Source organism: Acipenser ruthenus, chromosome 15 (assembly GCF_902713425.1).
Source record: "Acipenser ruthenus chromosome 15, fAciRut3.2 maternal haplotype, whole genome shotgun sequence".
NCBI lineage: Eukaryota > Metazoa > Chordata > Actinopteri > Acipenseriformes > Acipenseridae > Acipenser > Acipenser ruthenus.
In genome coordinates, this window is record NC_081203.1 from 8,139,584 (window position 1) to 8,159,614 (window position 20,031).

The 20,031-nt window shown below is 41.1% G+C and overlaps 1 protein-coding gene across 1 annotated transcript in view; it reads left to right on the forward strand.

Annotated features, from left to right (window-relative positions):
• The window catches only part of LOC117422505 (centrosome-associated protein 350-like), a 71,938-nt gene that overhangs the window by 25,511 nt on the left and 26,396 nt on the right, over window positions 1–20,031 (forward strand). Inside the window, exons 14-18 of the mRNA XM_058987333.1 lie at window positions 4,198–4,343; window positions 12,431–12,531; window positions 13,439–13,626; window positions 15,495–15,579; window positions 16,447–17,286. Coding sequence (XP_058843316.1) covers window positions 4,198–4,343; window positions 12,431–12,531; window positions 13,439–13,626; window positions 15,495–15,579; window positions 16,447–17,286 — 1,360 coding nt within the window. The remainder of the gene's footprint in view (window positions 1–4,197; window positions 4,344–12,430; window positions 12,532–13,438; window positions 13,627–15,494; window positions 15,580–16,446; window positions 17,287–20,031) is intronic.

Sequence of the window (20,031 nt, forward strand, 5' to 3'; positions counted from 1 at the left end):
AAGGAAGTAATTACTGAAAGTTTTAAAAGCAGCATTTAGTTTATGAGGTGAAAAGGTTTGCAGCACAAGGGTATTAGAGACTTTTATTAAATCACATATCTTGAAAATTCCTGTTTATTAAAAACGGTCTGCTTTAAGCACTAGTGGATTTAGGAGGTATTTGTTGCATTAATGCCCTTTTTTAAAATAATGTGGCTTAAGAGGATCAGTATGCATCGGCTTTCAGAGGAATAGGGCTTTCCCTTTCATTTGATGATGACGAAAACACATATATAGGATTCCCAAACAAATTGATTATTTATTACTTAAGCAATATAACTCGAAGAAGAGACTTTACAGTCTGGTAAAGTGTCCCAAGCTGAAGGCAAGAGCATTTGAGCAGACGGTAAAGCCCTGAGGGGTCTATTACTATTAGAAAATGGGATAGGTTTAAGTTTTTGTTGCTAATTAATACAAACGTTTTTCTAAATATTCCATGAGTAATATGGTTTCCTCAGAATGTGTGGTCTAGTTGTCATTCAAACCGGAGAATAGATGCCATTGCTGCTGATACATATTTCAATAAGTGAAGGGTAGTATTATTCTATTTTCAGATATGCTCAGCTGAGGGTTAACATATCTAAGTACCATCCCGCAATGAGAAATGACCTGTACAGAGCATTGAACAAAGTCTGGTTCTTAATATGTTACAAAAAACACACTAAGCACATGTAAATTCACATGAATTCTAATTTATACTCAGCGCCTTGTTTTTCTGTATGTGTGGACTAGGGGGCGCTGTTCTCTTACTAAAGATTTGAAGTCTGTGAGACCCTGTAAGCTCCTGTTACAGAAACAATAGCCTTTTCTTACTAACGGCTCATTCCCCTCCTTACTCTTTCCTTAGATATATTTCCTTAGAGTGAACCAAAAAAACAAAAAACAAAACAGCAAGCTGTTTGTCAGCAGAAACACCACTTTGTTAATCTGTTTGAGACTGTCACTAGGCAGTGCTGGTGCTGGGGACAAAACAGCTTATTATCGTGTGAAGAAAAATAAGATGAAATGAGATTTATGTAAGCTCATTGGGGATTAATCACAAATTGACATCCACTTAGTTCCATTAGAAAACATCTGCCACTGTTAGCTTTTGTTCTTGTTTCTCTGGCTCCACTGGATTCCTGCCCGGCCGACTGGGCTTCTCTCTGCTTCTTTGGTTAATTCTCAGAATAGCAGCCCATCAGCTCAGAGATTTACAGACAACAACCAAAACAACACCTTTTTTACATAGTGTTATCCATCGTAGTCATGTTGTTGAGGCAGAAACACTGGGATCCTTTAAGACCCATCTTGTCAAAGTTCTAAGATCAATCAGCTACTAGGAACCAGATAGATGAGCTTAGATGGGCTCAGGGCCTAGCCTTTAAGCCCCGAGTCCATTTCTTTTTTTTTTTTTTTCTGAGACCACTTTAATGACTAGACATAAAAAATATAGAGGTGCCATCTACTCCACTGAGATTAGAAAAGAAAACGTAGCAAGGTAGTGTTGGCGGACTGTCAATCAAAACACAAATTCACAAATCACAGCTGACAGATTGTCCATCTGGAGGTGGGACGCAGAGCAAGCACTCTGGCAATAGATCAGTGTTAAGGTCATGTGATTGCTATGCTGGGAGATGTGATACTAAAGGTGCAATTTAGTGAGCCTGAACCAGTGTTGCCAGATCAGAGATTTTCCCTCCAGATCTAGAAGTGTCACATTTCTGCTCAGGGCAATCTGGAGGTAAGAAATGGGTTTTTTTTAAAGGTACATTTTTAAACATTTCTAAAGTTTTTTTTTTCTGTCTGAAAACATTTTATTCCCTAAGATGAATTCATGATGTGTAAGTCCTTCCTTTACTAAATTGGCGGGTGCGCTGTGATATCATGCCGGTTGGCAGCTGCGACCTCTGATTTCTATAGAATTTCACGTTCAATTTACTTTGAATGCCCAGTATAAGATCACTTCATGTGCAGCAGGTATTCGGGCTGCTAGGCACACAGTCTGTGCTGCATGGAATTTGAGTGAGAGGCGCAGGTGGAGGCCTGAGAGGAAGTTAATGTAGTTGTAAGAGCAGTGTTTAAGTGTTGTACACAACTGATTTATTAAAATGTTTGGATATACTGTTACTTGATTGATTACTGTCTTGTTCAGTCATCTTAAAATAACATTATAATATGTTTTGTTGAAAAATTCAGATTTTGCTGCTGATGTATTTATTTTCAAAAGGTTTTCTTCTTGTGCTGGAGCAGCGCTGCACGTTTTTTTTGGAGGGGGGTGGGGGGGTCCTACTTGACTGTCTTGCACCAGGGCCCAGTAAATCCTAGCGCCTTCACTGGATGGGCCGAATGGCCTCCTCTCATTCGTAATGCTCAATGATCAAGCACTCGGTCATGCTGAATTTAGAAATACTAAAAGAAACCTAATACATTTAATAACACATGTTTCGACTAGAAGTCTTTTTCAAAGTCTTCTTTTGAAGAATTCTAGTCATTTGTCTTTGCATTAATTAAGTCTCTTAGTATTTCTGAAGTTGTAAATAAATAGTGCCTTATTATGCCAAGGTTCCTGAATGTGCTTTACAAAAGATATGGCTGGTTTCTCAGACCCCCAGTCCAAGATCAATGCTAATCGGGGTCTGTGAAAACCAGACACAAAAAATATAGCAGAGCAAAATTACAGAAAAAGATAATACAAAAAATAAATAAAACCTAGCATGCAATCAAATTATAATGTGACAAGTACTGTATAACATCAAATTTCAAATGACATAAGAGTCCGTACAGTATTACAAGTGAAAACTGGAGCCCTCTGACTGTCCACAGAAAAGTACAGCATTGTTATTTAGTATTCAACAGGCAGCCAGTGGGCACACAACAAGCTTGTGTCTGGCCTTGCTGTACCGATGCAACGAAAGTGTCCCCTACAGCGAATGCAAATTTGTACATACCTTTCACTTACATTTTTTCTTATATACAAACAACCCCTTAACCAAATGTGATGAAACTTGGTAAAGGACAAAAACCATTGAGTATCTAAATATCTGAAGATATGTACTGTATCTGTGTATATTTCAGCGTTCCCTTCTGAGCTGGAATGCACATTCCCAAAAGCTGTCCAGAGCTTGAAGCACAGTATAAAAAAAAACATTAGCTTTCACACTGACATCTGTAAATTCATTTTGAACTGCACTTGAGTACAAATACCAGAAACTATGCACAGACAAGATGTTTCTACAGGAAGTAAGGTAGCAGACTCTGGTTGCAGTATATTTACTATGTGTCTGTTCTTGCCTTCACTCACACACTACAATTATTCTTTTCAGCAATTCAGCATTAAAACTACCTGTTTGCAGGAGTAATGACAAGTCAGTATAGACAAGAAGTTAACTCACTCACTGGTTTACTCCACAGGGAAGGCAAACAGTAGCATCTGCCTTAAGTGCATTCTTGCTCCTGTGTTTAAGCCTAGTGTGGAAGCAGCACTGTTTTCCAGTGCAGTATTGAATTAGTTTGTGGCCGCTTCAAAATTGATATCACTGCAGTATTTTCTCTATTGTCCTCAGTGACCAGTAATTAAGTTACAACGCTGTGCTGTGTCTGTGTGTGGAAACAACCACCACGCCCATTATTTCAAAATGTACTGACTGCTAGTCATTTTGCATAGAAACAAATGGCTTAAATGTGTTATTGCTATTTTCAAACTGTAGTGTCCCAAACATGGTCAATTTAATACAGGTGTTATACTAAAATAGTATAGTTGTTTGCTCCACCCTTCTGTACACTGTGTTGAAATCAAACCATATTAGTTTATTTGTCTTCCAGCCACTCTGTACAGTACAATCATGCTGAATTATCCCTATGAGAGCCAGTAACAGACCACAGCATTACTAGCAATGGCAAGGTGATGGATTGGAACACATTGTGGTTCTGATACATTTGCACACTGGTGCTGCTAATCCACGGTTCTGAAGTGGATTAGTGTGTGTTGGTTCATACCACTATAACAACATTTTACCAATGGCTAATACTATTGCTTCTTAATACAGAATCATCAGAATTGTAAAACCATTTGATAAAAACACTGTATGATGTTAGATATTCAAATCCAGTTACTTATGGATTAAAATATTTAAAGTAAATATGAATTAATGAACTATTTGCACTTCCTTTCCTCAGGAGGTTGGTAAGAGGAGGTGCAGAGAAACGAGTTGAGAAAGAGAGACAGCAGGAGACATCACGGTCCGGACAGCAGTCCACCTCTCCTGGGATGGGGCAGTCCAGGACACAGCCTTCCTTCAAGGGGAGAGCACAGACAGACCCTGGTAGGTATCCTACAGGGTTAATGTGACATTATTTCTGTACATACACACAGAAACGCTGTGTCTCCTTCCTATAATCCTACTCTAAAATAACATCAAGTTGAGATTTCAATGTATTTATTTATTTATTTATTTATTTATTTATTTTAATTTAGTAGTCACCAATTCATTTTTTGTTATTTTCTCCCCAATTTAGTAGTGTCCCATTATTTTGTTTGGCTCCGCTACCACCCCTGCGCTGACTTGGGAGGGGGATAATACATACGTAATTAATACGTGCATAATGCAATCTGTATCCCAAACACCAATGGAATTTGAGAGAAGGAAGTTAAACTTGACGAAAACAGTTGGTAATACCATTTTTACCATATGGGATGAGCTGCTATCACACATTTGCCGTGGCTCATCCCATTTGGTATAATGTCCAATTGAAAAACATTGGTAATCACAGCACCTAACCAAAATATATATAATAAAATCACATTTATGAAAACTAGATCAAACAACTTGGCTAGGTTTCAGTGCGGACCTGCACAACAGCAATCAGATAGCTATAACGGGTAAAGGCAAGCATGCATTTCAGGTTTGTTTTAATTTGCGATTTCAATCAGATATACTGCTCTTTTATAATTCATCTTGAAATAAAAAAAAACACTGAGAAAAGTGATACCATACATTATATAAAGGGATCTAGTAGGTTAATAATTTCAGGTGAAACCAGGGTAAAATACTAAACCCCAACACTGAGGGACATGGTCCCTAATACCCTGACTGTGTTATACACTAGGGGGCACTTCGGTACCCCGGTGCAGGCTCAGCTCTTGGTACTTCTGTGCCTCAGTCCCCACTGTGCTTGGTGTATAGCGCTTCGGTGCTCGGTGCACTCGGCGCACCCAGTACGGACAGCTCTCAGTGCGCACAGTGCTCGTGCACACGGCACTTCGTGCCTCGCTGTACTTCAGTGCCTCGGTGCACATAGCGCCTTGGTGCGCACTGTGCTTCAGTGCCTCGGTGCACATAGCGCCTCAGAGCACGCAGCACAGGGCTTGGTGACTCGATGCCCTCTGCCTGTAGACCAGTGTTTTTTTAGTTAACTGTAAAGATAACGAAAATGTCTATTAACTAAGATAAATCCATTTGCAACTGTCTGGCCCTGTTTCAACAAGGGTTCACAGTACAATTGGTGTTGTGTCAAAATCAATTGTGTCTGATGGCCGCAGCTTCATCAGCCACCCAACTGGGGTTACTCCACATGCGCCCAATCCAAGCGTGAATCAGTGCCTTTCGGCTACACCCAAAGCGCGACAGACACCGTCGGTTGACCGTGTCTTGCCTATGCTGGGAAGCCCTATGCTGGTTGAGGCAAGCCTGTCACCTGAGCGAAGGCGTAAGGATGGAGTGATACACAACCTTCAAGTGGTGACGACAGACGCATCCAACCTGGGTTGGGGTGCGGTCTGAGCAGGCAAAGGAGTCAGCGGGTCCTGGACAGGCCACTGGACATCCCTGCACATAAATATGCTAGAGCTCTGAGCAGTGAACTAGCCAACGAATGGCCCAAAGCGCTTTGTACGTTTTCCCGCCGATACCGTTGCTCCCTGCCTTCCGCAAGAAGGTGAGGAGAGAAAAAGTGACAGTTCTCCTGGTGGCCCCAGATGGCCCACGAGAATATGGTTTTCTAACCTTTGCCAGCTGCTGCAGGGCCAGACCTGGGAGATCCTGTTGCGCAAGGATCTGCTCAGTCAGACGCAAGGTACCCTCTGGCACCCAGAACCGGGCAGACTCCAGCTATGGGTGTGGCCCCTGAATGGGACCAACTGTCTGCCTTAGGGCTCTCAGATGCGCTTGTTAGTACATTGCAGAACGCTAGGGCTTCCTCCACAAGAGCACTACATCCTTACAAGTGGAGGTATTTTCAAAAGTGGTGTATGGCTAGAGGTCATGACACCATCTATTATTATTATTTATTTCTTAGCAGACGCCCTTATCCAGGGCAACTTACAATTGTTACAAGATATCACATTATTTTTACATACAATTACATTTTTTTTTTACACATTTTTTTTACATACAATTACCCATTTATACAGTTGGGTTTTTACTGGAGCAATCTAGGTAAAGTACCTTGCTCAAGGGTACAGCAGCAGTGTCCCCCCACCTGGGATTGAACCCACGACCCAGAGCCCTAACCACTACTCCACACTGCTGCCCTATAGCAATTATTTTACAGTTTCTGCAAGATTTGTTAGCGGCGGGCAGGTCCCCCTGTACGCTGAAAGTGTACCTGGCAGCTATATCTGCATGCCACGTCCCCATAGACTCAGTATCCCCAGGCTCCCATATTCTGGCGACCCGTTTCTAAAGGGTGCTCGGCAGATGCATCATCGTAGATGGTCAAATATGTGAGCTTGCCTCACACACTGACTGCATGGTTGCCACAGGGCTTCCCTGGGTCCTAAACCCTGCTAGGTACAGACGGCGATTGCAGTAACCACATACTGTACATTATATTTGCAGAAATTAAAGGTTTTCTGACATAAAGGGGTTTAACAGTAGAATTTTGAGCAAAATACAGGAGAAAATCTGTCCGGGAGAAGTGTCCAAAAAAATAAGGGAGAGTTGACAGGTCTGCGTTGCCTTGTCTTAATGCTGGTGTTCTTTTCACCTCTACACTGTACGTTACCATATGTGTTTAGTGATGAACGAAACATTAGCAAAATTCAGACAGGTAAAGAAAATATACGACGTGTAAAAGAGAAGCACTTTGCAAAGCTTTTAGCAGGATTTGGCAGAATGGCTTCTGGGTAGTGGCCTGGTTTGTAATATTAATGGCTGTGTTTAGGTGTACAAAGGCTCTGCCCTGAGTCACTGAGATACAGAAATCTCTTTACTTAGTCCACATAGGATCAGGCTCCACAGAAACAAAGATACATGCCCCCTAAACCAGGACACAAATCCCTTCCTTTTTTCACAAATCTTGTTAGATTTCATTTGTGGTTTGTTTGTTTGCTCATTGATGTATCTCTGGCTTATCCTGGCCTATTCCCAGAAGCTGTGATCAGAGAGAGTGTTTAAAATTAAAATAAAAGGTACCAGTAAAATAACTGCACACAGTAAACCACAAAACATATCTTATTTAGTAGGTAAAATGAATGAAGTAAATTGATCATATTTGGGGTACCATTGTACCTCTGGAATGGATTTTTTAAAATATATTTTAGGGTTACCAAGATGTTTATGTAAGTAAGGGTTCTGAGTAGATTACTTGTGCCCATGCACATAACACCCATAATTCATCTACCAATTTGTTTTACAGATTTCCAAGGTTCCACAGTTACTTTCTGTGTATTGCGTTCTACCATACTTACCTCACTAGTCATGCATGCTCTTGCTCTTGAGTATATAGGCAGATGCACACTAACTGGTTCTCGTATTTGATTTGCTGCACTGCGCTCTTCCTGGTTTCCGACGCGCTAAGCAAAGAGCAAACCTGAGAGCTTATATATCTAACGGCGTGATGCAACTATTCAACTAGCATGTAAACTACTTTGGTTACTTAAAAAGAACAGTAGAAACACAGCTTCAGTAACATTTGCACCATTGACAGCTCAGAGGCTTGCTGGTTCAATTCAAAAAGTCACATTTACGCCACACAGAATATCAAAGCAACTACACAAAAAACTAACTATTACAGTAACAGGTTAGAGGGAGATTGGGCACTGCGGTGATTGAGAGGAGGAGGGAGATTGGGCACTGCGGTGATTGAGAGAAGGAGGGAGATTGGGCACTGCAGCCTCATTGAGAGGAGGAGGGAGATTGGGCACTGCAGCCTCATTGAGAGGAGGAGGGAGATTGGGCACTGCAGCCTCATTGAGAGGAGGAGGGAGATTGGGCACTGCAGCCTCATTGAGAGGAGGAGGGAGATTGGGCACTGCAGCCTCATTGAGAGGAGGAGGGAGATTGGGCACTGCAGCCTCATTGAGAGGAGGAGGGAACTTGGGCACTGCGTGATTGAGAGGAGGAGGGAGATTAGGCACTGCAGTGATTGGTACCAGATGGTGCTTCTGGGAGACAGAGCTGTAGTGTCCCCTGGGATTATACTTAGCACTGGGGAAGGATGGCTGTGTTAAAAAGGATTTCTTAAAGTCCTTTGTCCTTTGGGGGAAGGTCTCTATGTGGTGTCTGTACACTGAACTCCCACCCCCTCACATCCAGTGTAATGTCTTACCAGTAGGGCACAATTTTTACTCCTTAGAAATACCTGGCTGAGACTGACCTAAATAAAATGAAGGGACATAGTAATGCAATACCTTGTACTCTATATCCAGTTCCACAGCAAAACCGGCATATATATTTATGTGTCAGTACTTCTGCTCACTGGTGAACCCCTGGTAAAGTGAATTCTATTGTCTCCGTCTTTATGAAGTAATATTAAAAGTGTTTGACATTATTTGAGTCACTCTCTCACTCTGAGCCTTATAAAAGTTTACTGCGGTACATGCTTTTCCTATAGTTACACTGCACCATAGTTTACAATGTTCTTCCATGCTTTTTAAAATACTTTACCATACCTGTCTGGGCTATACAATGCTTACTTATGTTTGATCATGCTTCAGTACACTTTCCTATGCTTTTACTATGGTAAGCTCTTATAAGAACAGCAAGGCAGGTTACCAAGGGGCTGTTCTGAGAGCAGAGGTGTTCCGATAATCAAAGTCTGGGTGATATATTGGCATACATGTAGTTAGTATTTGTTACTTCATCACATTTGGGTGTTTAATAGTTATGGAAGAAACAATAATACTGAGCACTTTAAATACGCTTACAAAACCCACAATAACAGCTCTTTTTCAGCGTTCAGTGTTAGGTATTACCATACTATATGTGTGTCACTGCTAGAAATGTGTTTGGGTTGATCATCACAAATGAAAGATAGTACTGTGGGCACTGTTGAAGCATAAATATTAAACCCACATGTCTCTGATACAAGAAAATCCTAGATAAGGAAGAGAAAGCTGGCATTCCCACTGCGAGGAAGCACTTATCACATTGCACAAGCACAGAGAACAAAACATGGTGCTGAGCTGTGGGGCCGCCCTGACCCCACCAGGAGAGAAACCCATTTGACTAATGAAGAGCACAGAAAAGTCTGAGAAATCGTCCTAAAGCCTGGCCTTGTATCCCAAGCTGAGGGGGGATCAGCCCTTAAATCCAGGACATTGTCTTCTCTGCTCTCCTCAATATCTTGTGTTGATGAGAGGGCTGAAGTCTTTTAGCCCTCCTCTAAAACCTCTTTAAACTCCCGGGCCAGCTCTCCAATCCCAAGACAATGCCTCCGCGCTCCCAATCTTCTACACTAATGACCATTTTGAGCTGAATTCTGGCCAGTTTAACTGCTGTGTAATGCTGCTTTTTTTCTTTTGTAAGCTGCTCATGGCCCCGTTGGCTTAGCCACGGGATTGGAGAAATTAGGCTCTGTTTCTTGGTATGTTGACAGAGAGCAGAGTAAGTAATGGAAATTAAATAACCCGGACCGTGGGGATTACTCTGTCACTAAAGTGCTGCTAAATGACTGCAAAAGAGAGATTTTGATTTTGTACTTAGACGATTTTCACCTGATGAATGCACATATGCTGTCCTGAAAGCTTGTGTATACTGTTTATGACACCTAAGTTGGTTCAATAAGAGTAAAAAATGAAGCCTGGAAGTCCTGCGAGAAAGAGGATAGACAGTGTACACAGAGCCTCGGTTATAAGGGAAGTTTCATATGAATACCAATTTTGGGCATTTTTGTGAATGAGAAACTGGTAATAATACACAACTACCAAACCCCCCCCCCCCCAAAAAAAACTTCACAACCCTTATATTAAAGGTAGGATCAATAGGGTGTACAAAATTCTCTACCCTACATATAATTCGTGGTACTGTATTTGGTTTTCAATTCCTCGTCTGGTTCTGTTTTTCATCCTTGAAATGTATTGTTAGAGTCTGAGCTCAGCATTGTTCATAGACATATGTTTCTCTGCTAACTACCATTACAAGATACTTCAAGTTAGTTCCACATGTGACTTTTTCATCTTCTTTATCTCACCATCTACACCTCTACGAGCTTCCCTGTAATGAAAAAAAAGCATCTTGTTAGCAGCAGAAATTATCTCAATAACTGTAGCTATACCACATAATTGCCAGCAGAGACCCTCCCACAGACTATTAATTAGTCTTACCTGGCACTCCAGATAAGGTTTTGGGTTTGGGAGTAACTTACCCTCTAATTTTAACACCGAGAGAGTAAAATGTATTTTCAGGGGGTAAAAGGCAACATTACCTTGAAGTCATGAGTAATATTAATAAATACTGTACAATCTTTAATGGTAATGGGGTAGGCATTAAAAAAGAGCCTTCCATTTGAACTGCAATGTTACTTTGAACTACTGTACAAAAACTTAGTATTAAAAGAAAATCAGAGACAGCAGCTATTCGTATTCACTGTATTGAGCACAGCCAATATGACTGAAGATAAGCACAGAAACAGAACATATATATGAAGATAAGCACAGAAACTTATATTTTAACATTAAATTCTTAAACTCAGTGAACATGTTAAAACTTTAATATAAAGCCATATAGATAAATAAAATAAGGAAATGCATTAATAAGTTATGGAACACTTTGTTTTTTAGCGGTTGCCTGTGACGATGGTTCCAGTTGGATTTGTAGCAGGACTGGGGTGTTTACGCTTCAACCTGTGTAGCTTCGAATTTTTCTTATTCTTACTCTGATTGGCTGCAAAGACAACAGGGCTAGCCAGAGATTGGATAATGCTTTCAGTTTCCTAGTATCTGAAGGCATTGTATTCTGGGTGATGTAGTTGTTAGTGGAAGATTTAGGGGAGACAGACAAGATTTGCATCTTAATTGCTATGCGTATTTTTACGCATTCAATTTAAACTGAGTGCATAAAAACAGCAGGTACACAGCTTATCTGTACCGCTGGTCTTACCATTCCTCTCTGGGCCTTACAATGCTTGCCTATGCTTATCATGCTTTTACTATTACGAGTCTATGCTCTTATTGTGATAAACCTGTATAAGGGCTCATTTACTGCAGTTTAACTTCTAGTCGATACAATATTGGAATCTGTTGCATTATTCGGGTTATGTTATGTCATGCTGCCTTTTCTATTAGTCGCTGGTTCAGGTCATGTCATTAGAGAGTCTGGCTCTGGTGATTTTTTCCATAATGGTTCTATAACACAGAGTAAGGCAGTAAGCTGTCTATGTCTGATCTGACTGGTGAAACAGCTTTAAGACACCCATTATAATAATGATTTTAATCCTAGCTATGGCAATGACCGCTGTAATGAAAGATTTCCAATGGTAAGATATAAAGCAATGTTCCAATGGTATAAGCAAACAAATAAATAAATAAAAAACACAATGGTAAAATCCATTATCATTCATGATATATCATTGGCAATTACTTTAGAAAATAAAAACATTTATAAAAAATGTAAACCAGAGGAGTCCATTTGATACATCAATCCAGTTCCAAATTTGCCACAGTAAATTTGCACAGTAATTCTGTAGTTTTCCCATGCTTTCCCCATGCTAATACTATGCATTTACCACAATGTACCATGTTTTGCCATCTTATTCAATCTTCTTTATTATAGCTCTCTGAGCTGTACAATGCAGAATTATAATAACCATGCTTTCACTTTGCTTTATTACACTTTGCTATTCTGTTACTGTGGTAAACATTTATAAGAACTAGTAGCTGATTGATCTCAAGTCAAGTCTTAAAAGATACCAATGACTCCGTATCAACAATGTGGCTTGGTAACCCATTCAATATTCCAAAAGGTGTCTCCTACCCTCTGACCTAAGTCTGTCTTCACTTAATTCCCAGCTGTGTTTCTGGTTTCTGTACTGTGCTCAAAATATTGTCCCGGGTGTCTGAATGTTCCAACACATTTGAATTAGCATTGGTGAACCAATGTAGTTAATGGTAAACCCTGAGAGTACTCAATAGCACCTGATTGAAAGGCTCTTGTAGAATGTGAACTCATTCTTGTGGCGCTCTGTGTTGCAGAGGCGCTGAGTGATGACTCAGGGGGGCCGGGGGCTGGCGAAGCCAGTGCGGAGGCAGCGGTCAGCAGCAGCAGTGAGGCTGACACAGAGTCCACCAGCAAGGTAGGAGTGGCCTCAGTCCAGGAGGGGGCAGCGTTCTCAGTCCTAGTAACACTCTACTTCTGTGTTAGCCAGTGTTGGGACCAAATTTAGTTTTACATGTTCAAATATTCTTTCAGTTCTGAAATGAATATGAGTATTCTTAAATTAAAAATTAGCTGGAAAACAGAAGAATGATTCCTACCATATTACTGTAAAACATCTCAGGAGTACTGCAAAATAAATCTAGTACCTCATCAAATGACCTATTAAAGAAGCGAAACTCATCTGTCAAAGATGTGTGATATTTACTTCAGACATCATTTATACGCTGGTTTCATTTACTTGATATCATTGTCATACAGTCATTTATAAATCATTTTAAAACTATGTCCTCACCTATTTGTTTACAATCAGTCGGCTGGTTGTATATGTTCATGTTTTTTCTCTAGTTTCATATATATATATATATATATATATATATATATATATATATATATATATATATATATATGTTTGCTTTGAAGACATTACAATAATGGTAACTCCCAGCCATTATGATTTCCTTCCTCAGGGGAGTTGGGCAAAGTTCAAAATAGTTAGTTTCTATCACTATAATGTCTTTAAAGAAATACTTAATAAAAATAATACAAATGGAAGTGAAGAAGTTCTCCAGATCTCCAACTTGGAGTGTTGTCTCATCCCTGTTATATACTGTATGTAATGTGTGCTGTGTGTGTGCTGTGTTTTCAGTGGAGCTAGGTGAGTCAGTTCTTGGAGTGTTGTCTCATCCCTGTTATATACTGTATGTAATGTGTGCTGTGTGTGTGCTGTGTTTTCAGTGGAGCGAGGTGAGTCAGTTCTTGGAGTGTTGTCTCATCCCTGTTATATACTGTATGTAATGTGTGCTGTGTATGTGCTGTGTTTTCAGTGGAGCGAGGTGAGTCAGTTCTTTGGCAGGGGTGAGATGCTGAACCGCTTGTCCCTGGAGCTATCCCAGCAGACCCTGCGTGACGAGGAGCTGCGTGCCCGGCACCACAGTGCCCTCTTCAGGCTGCGAGAGGAGGCTCTGAGCGAGAAGACCCAGGCAGAGTTAGCCTGGCTCGAGCACCAGAAAATGTAAGTTAAATTGCTCTGAGGTTACAGCAATGGCAGCAGTGTGGAAGGTACTGGGTATGAGTTGCTCAGTGTTTATAGTTCTGGGCTGTAGTGTGGGAGGTACTGGCTATGAGTTGCTCAGTGGTTATAGTTCTGGGCTGTAGTGTGGGAGGTACTGGGTATGAGTTGCTCAGTGGTTATAGTTCTGGGCAGTAGTGTGGGAGGTACTGGGTATGAGTTGCTCAGTGGTTATAGTTCTGGGCTGTAGTGTAGGAGGTACTGGGTATGAGTTGCTCAGTGGTTATAGTTCTGGGCTGTAGTATGGGAGGTACTGGGTATGAGTTGCTCAGTGGTTATAGTTCTGGGCTGTAGTGTGGGAGGTACTGGTGGGAGCTACAGTGTTAAAGATAGTGGGTTTGTTTCAATAAAAGGTGGATCTCATAAGTGGCTTACCTGGTAAATGCACTAGCATGTGGTGTGCAGGGTGAATCATGCTGTCAGAGTTCAGTCATTTTAGTGTCAAATGAAAGATAACGACTGAAATTTTACCTCATGGAAGTTTGTTTTGCCAAATGTTTAGGTTTTTATGTCACCTATATGATTTTGAGATATGTTTTTGTCAGTGAGTGTGGCAAAGTGGTTTGCAGTGCGCAGATGTAGAGGTGATGTGATTACAAAACAGAAGACAGACAACAAAGTTCACGATCCAAACAGAAAATGTTTCTTTTTATAATCCCGGTCTGGCGACCACAAAAAATAATTCCAGGCAATACACAGCAATGTGTATCGCACTGTTTCAAAACAACGGGTTACAGTCCCAAAAGAATAAACACAGTAGAACACACACAAAGACACACACACGATCACAAGGCCAGAGCGAGTGCTAAAGTGCAAGTGGTGAAATGCAATTTATTCGTGTACAGTTGTGAAGTGTTGTCTGGGTTTGGTGCTGACCTTAAGCGACAGCTCCGGATCGTGTTAAAATCTAACAAGAACAAACAAGTATAATTAGACATGACAAACAAACAAAACACTCACGGTATGTTTACAGTTCTCCTTTAGCGGTTCGCTCTTAACCATAACAAAGGAACAGATCAACTAGCCACGTCCCCTTTTGTACCATCAGTCACGCCCCCTTGGTTAGCAAGTACAGCCGTTTTTCCTCCAATCCGTGGTTGCCACATCGCTTCCCTTCTGGGGCAATGACTTGGTATACCATAGCTCCGCCCCCTTTCTAGATGGCCAACTTTCACCTTTTCCTTGGAATGAATTGTCAGACCATCCAGTCCGGGGCACTGTGTTCCCTTTGCACAGCGCCCTCACAGGTCGGGAGGAGATTTATAACCAAGATTCATTCCCTCTCTGTCACAGTGAGATATGATTTTATTTTTTTTTACGATGTAAATGTTGACTATTAACAACAACTACATCAATATTTGGATGTAACTTCTTTGCATGTCTTGTAAGGTCAAGAAAAACATTGAACTCCTGAAAACATGCATGTCAAAACTCCCTCTTTAGATTTTCTGAAAGTCATTGAACCAACCAGTAGATGTGACTTGAAAACATCTCCCTAACACAGGGATGGAAATAAGACTTCCATTACATAGCAGTTTCACCTATTCCAGCTTTTAATACAAGCTTGGGTAGCTACTGTGAATAGGTACATGCTTAGGTGTGTCTTATTAAACTCATAGTAGAGTGAGGAATGGATCACACTGCTGTGCAATGAGTCTTATTGCCATCCCTGCCCTAACAGCAAGGTGCTGCTTTGTGGTGCAACTGTATGTTTTAACCGCTACACTGCAGCTGCACTAGTCAGACTCCACAGCATCAAGTTCATCGGGAATGTAATGCAGAGCCTGTGCTTGGATTGTTTCTGAGGGCAGGTGTCTGAGGGAAGGAGAGAAGGACACTCTGGCTGAGATTGCAAGGAGACAGGAGGATGTCCTTTACACCCTGCAGCAGGAGAAGGTAATTCAACAGCATCCCCACAAGGGGTCCTCAGAGTACTACTTCATACAGAGACGTGCTGGGAGCAGGAGGGAGGACAGGGTGTTAAGAAGTGAAAGCAAACCAGGAACAGATTAAGGGAGTGCTAATCAATATTTTAAAACCCAGTTTCTTATTAGCGTCCGTAGTATCAATGCTAGTATTTGAACACGAAAAAGCGCTCCTTAAGAATGCTGTCTTGAAGACAAAGAGTGTTAAAAATATTTAAGACTATCAATCTCAAAATGTGATCAAAGGATATTTCAAACATGTTAAAAGTGTATCAAGTGTAACGGTACTGATAAAGCATTGTATTGACGACAAAATCACTTATGTATAAAGAAACGGTTCAGTTATGCTGTTCATGAATGTTCAGAATGCAATAAAGTCACTTAAGTAAACAACAAAGCTAGTATTTGAACACAAATACACAGTAGGACGCGGTGAGGAAAGATTAAGGCAGAGAAAGTTTTTCCAGTCCAGCTTTTCATATACGGAAGCACAGGCATGTTCTGTTTGGCATGATGCTAACAGTATTTAATAACAAAGTCTTGAACTCATGTTAGTTCTCAGGAAAGAGCTCACTGGCTACAAAGCGTAGGGATTACCTCATTCTCATGACCCTTAAAAAAATGTTGCATTGTAAAGTGTAGTAAAGCACAGTGAAAGAATGGTAAAACACATTGTAAAGCCCAGGTACATTGTATTAATAACTGGGAAACCATGAATAATGCATAGTACTGTATAACCATGGGAAAAGCATGAGAACTGCACAATTACTATGCACATGTAGAGTGCTAAACTTTTATAAGGGGAGCTCTACACTTCACTGCCTCTCTGTCTCTACAGACTGAAATCCGGCACCTTCAGAATGTGTACAGAGCTGCTCGGCAACAGAGGAAACTACTTCTGAGACATCAGAGAGAGATCCTGGGCATCCAGAGATCTGCTGCACTAATAAAGAGTAAACTACTGGGAGACTCTGCACTGAGCCAAGAGAATCCGGAGAGTGCAGAGCAGCAGCTACAAGGAGGGCTGGAGAATAACACTGCACTGCACCAGTTACAAGGGGATCTGAGCAAACACAGTGCAGTGCATCTCAGCCAGGGAAATCTAAAGAAACACTGTGCATTACGCCAGTTCCAAGATGATGTAAAGAAAGATGGGGCTGTACGGCAATCACATAGGGACCTAAGCAAATACTCTGCATTGCAGCTGTCACCGAGAGAGTTGCATGAAAACACAGCACTGCTCCATTTACAAGGAGATCTGAATAAATGCTGTGAGGTTCAGCAGGAAGACACCAAACTGCATCAATTACAGGGGGGTCCTGAGGAATACACCACTCTGAACCAATTAAAGGGGGACAATGAGGAGGGAACAACTTTGCATCATTTAAAGGGGGGTCCTCAGGAAGGCACTACTCTGCACCACTTAGAGGATGGTCCACAGGAAGACACCACTCTCTATGACTTACAGGGGGAAGAACCAGCAGGAACAACTCAGCAAAAGCTACAAGAAGGTCCTCAGAAAGACACCACTTTGCACAAGTTACCAGGGAGTCCTCTTGAAGACACTGCTTTGCACAACATTCAGGGGGGTAGCCAGGAAGACACCACTCTGCATCAGGTACACGGTGATGGCCAAAAACACTCCACTGGTGACCATGGGAACACTACTTGGGAGCAGGTGGGTACAGTCTAGTATGCTTAGGCTTAGGAGTGTTTATAGTTTATAGTTGACAGCTGACAAATGACTTTCATCTTAAAGGTGTACAGCCTCTATAAATGAACACCAATATCTCTCACAAGCACCTGGGTACATATTGTTACGATATCACAACAAAAGGAATACACTTTTTTTTGTTTTGTTTTTGGTGCATATGTATACAGTAGCTATTATGTACTATATATCTGTGTGGTCCAGTGGTTAAAGAAAAGGGCTTGTAACCCAGAGGTCCCCGGTTCAATTCCCACCTCAGCCACTGACTCATTGCGTGACCCTGAGCAAGTCACTTAACCTCCTTGTGCTCTGTCTTTCGGGTGAGACGTAATTGTAAGTGGCTCTGAAGCTGATGCATAGTTCACACACCCTAGTCTCTGTAAGTCGCCTTGGATAAAGGTGTCTTCTAAATAAACTAATAATAATAATATATCACCTTACGACAAAAAATGGACTGAATGATAATACCCGAAAACAATCTTAATATTTTTGTAATAAAGTAGCCGGCGCAAATATAGTATTAGGCGGTGGATTACACCGATCGCCGGCTTATTTTGACCCCCTGCATTATTTGTCACTATTTTTGCTTTGAAAACAATTGGTTATTTTTTAGCAGTCATTTTTAATGTTTTATCTTCTCGTAGTGCCAACACAGAAATCCTGCCTCTTCAACTCTCTGATTGGTTAAATGTTGTGTCAAGATGTAACACAGCTGTCATGTGGTTCCAAGATTTTTTTCACCCAGCAACACTCCACTGATCTAGTCTGCTAGAAGTGCAATCAAGCCTTACTGTTAAAGGCACAGTATCATCTGCAAGACGGGTGGATCTGTTTTTTTCAGCCGGGCGGCGACAGCCACTTTGCCGGGCGACCCGCCTATCTGAAAAGGCCTGAGGAGAACCCTGATATATCAAACTTAGACCAATTATATCCGTATCTGATGCAGAGAGACTAATGCATGCCTTTGTTTCATCTAGAATTGATTATTGTAATGCACTTTTTTCTGGTGTCCCAAAACATGTTGTATCCCGCTTGCAGCTTGTTCAGAATACCGCTGCTAGAATTCTGACTAAAACCAGGAAAAATAAACATATTACCCCTGTTTTGGGGGTAGGCAGGGGAGGTAGGGCTTTTTCTTGTAGAGCTCCTAAATTATGGAATGTTCTGCCTTCATTTGTCAGGGAAGCTGGGACTGTTACAGTTTTTAAGTCAAGACTAAAAACACACTTTTATAAAATGTCTTTCTTATCTTAGTGGGTTTTAACTTTAAAATTGCTGCTTTTGTATTATTATGTGTATACTGTTATTTAAATCTGTTATTTAACTGGCCTGATTGTGGTAGCATTGTGGTTTGTTCTTTTTTTCTGCTATGCACTGTACAATGCTTTGCGATACTTATATAAAACGTGCTATAAAAATGCAATAGATTAATAAAATAAATATATCAATAAACTTTAGGGAGCTGTCAAGAACTAGAAGAACCTTTTTTAAGTTATATAAAAATATCAGTAAAACTTAATAAACGAGAAACAGCTTTCAGACCTACTCCTTGTGTGATTGCAAACATCACAAAACAATGTTACAATGACATTTGAAACCAATGGCTCGTTTACCCACGTTGTGTCAGACATTTTACAATGCTACCAATGGATTACACGGGAGCCAGATATGTCTTTGAGACGCCACACAGGCACACAGGATTTATTATATACACGTTGCTTATATCTGAAACAGCAATGGTATTGCCCTGAGGAACTGTACGTGTAGAAATAATAGTTCACAATCAAAAGAAGAAATAAAAAAGGAAAACAAACATTACAATTAAAACTACAAAGAAAAGTGCTGCTTTAAGCAGGGCCTCACAGCCTCCGCTAGCCTGCGAGACACCACGTACATGATGCTGTTCTGTTCCTTCAGTGTTCTTTTATGGGGTTGCCCAGATCCCCCTGAGCTAAAATAAATAACATCCCAGGGACTGTATTTTACCAGTATGGGCACATAAACAAAATCAAATCGAGCGACTGTCTTCTTCAGCTGCCTACGCTGCCTTTAGGTAGCCTCTACTGCTGCCTGCTGCTTTATCTTTCTTTCTTTCATTCTTTCTTTCTTTCGTTTTCTTTGTCCATAGACTTTCGTTCTCTGTGTTTAGTCCAGTTTACTGACCGGTGTCCTGCTATGGGCAACCCAAGGAACAGGAGAGCATCATTTTTATGGGTCGATCGTCCCCCCCAAGACCCGCCCCGCAACCAATCAAAGTGATCCGAGCAACTCACCTCACTCCACCTCTTTGTGTCAATGTCATGATTGATAGGCAGGTCAAAACAGGGCTTACACCCCCCCGCCCCCCCCCCGCAGGAGCACGCATATGCACGATAGCCAGCACAGATCTCACCCTGTCACAGCCTCCTTGAGTGGCTCACTGGAGCCTTTGTGATGGATTAACCCAAAATGATTCACCCAATACAAAAATGTGTTAGTTTAATGCTAATACTTTAATAAACTTATAAAACACCAAGCAATACGAAAAAGGCAATATTTACCAATTCCAGAGATAGAGTGGCAGTCTTCTCCTCTATTATTTATTTTAGTAAATAAGCCTGTTTTATACAGGAGTTACCATTTTTCACAATCGTTTCTTTGTTTCACCTAATAGTCCACATTGTTCTGCGCTGGTCATTAAGTTCCATAACACTTCCTTGGTTTTAACATCTG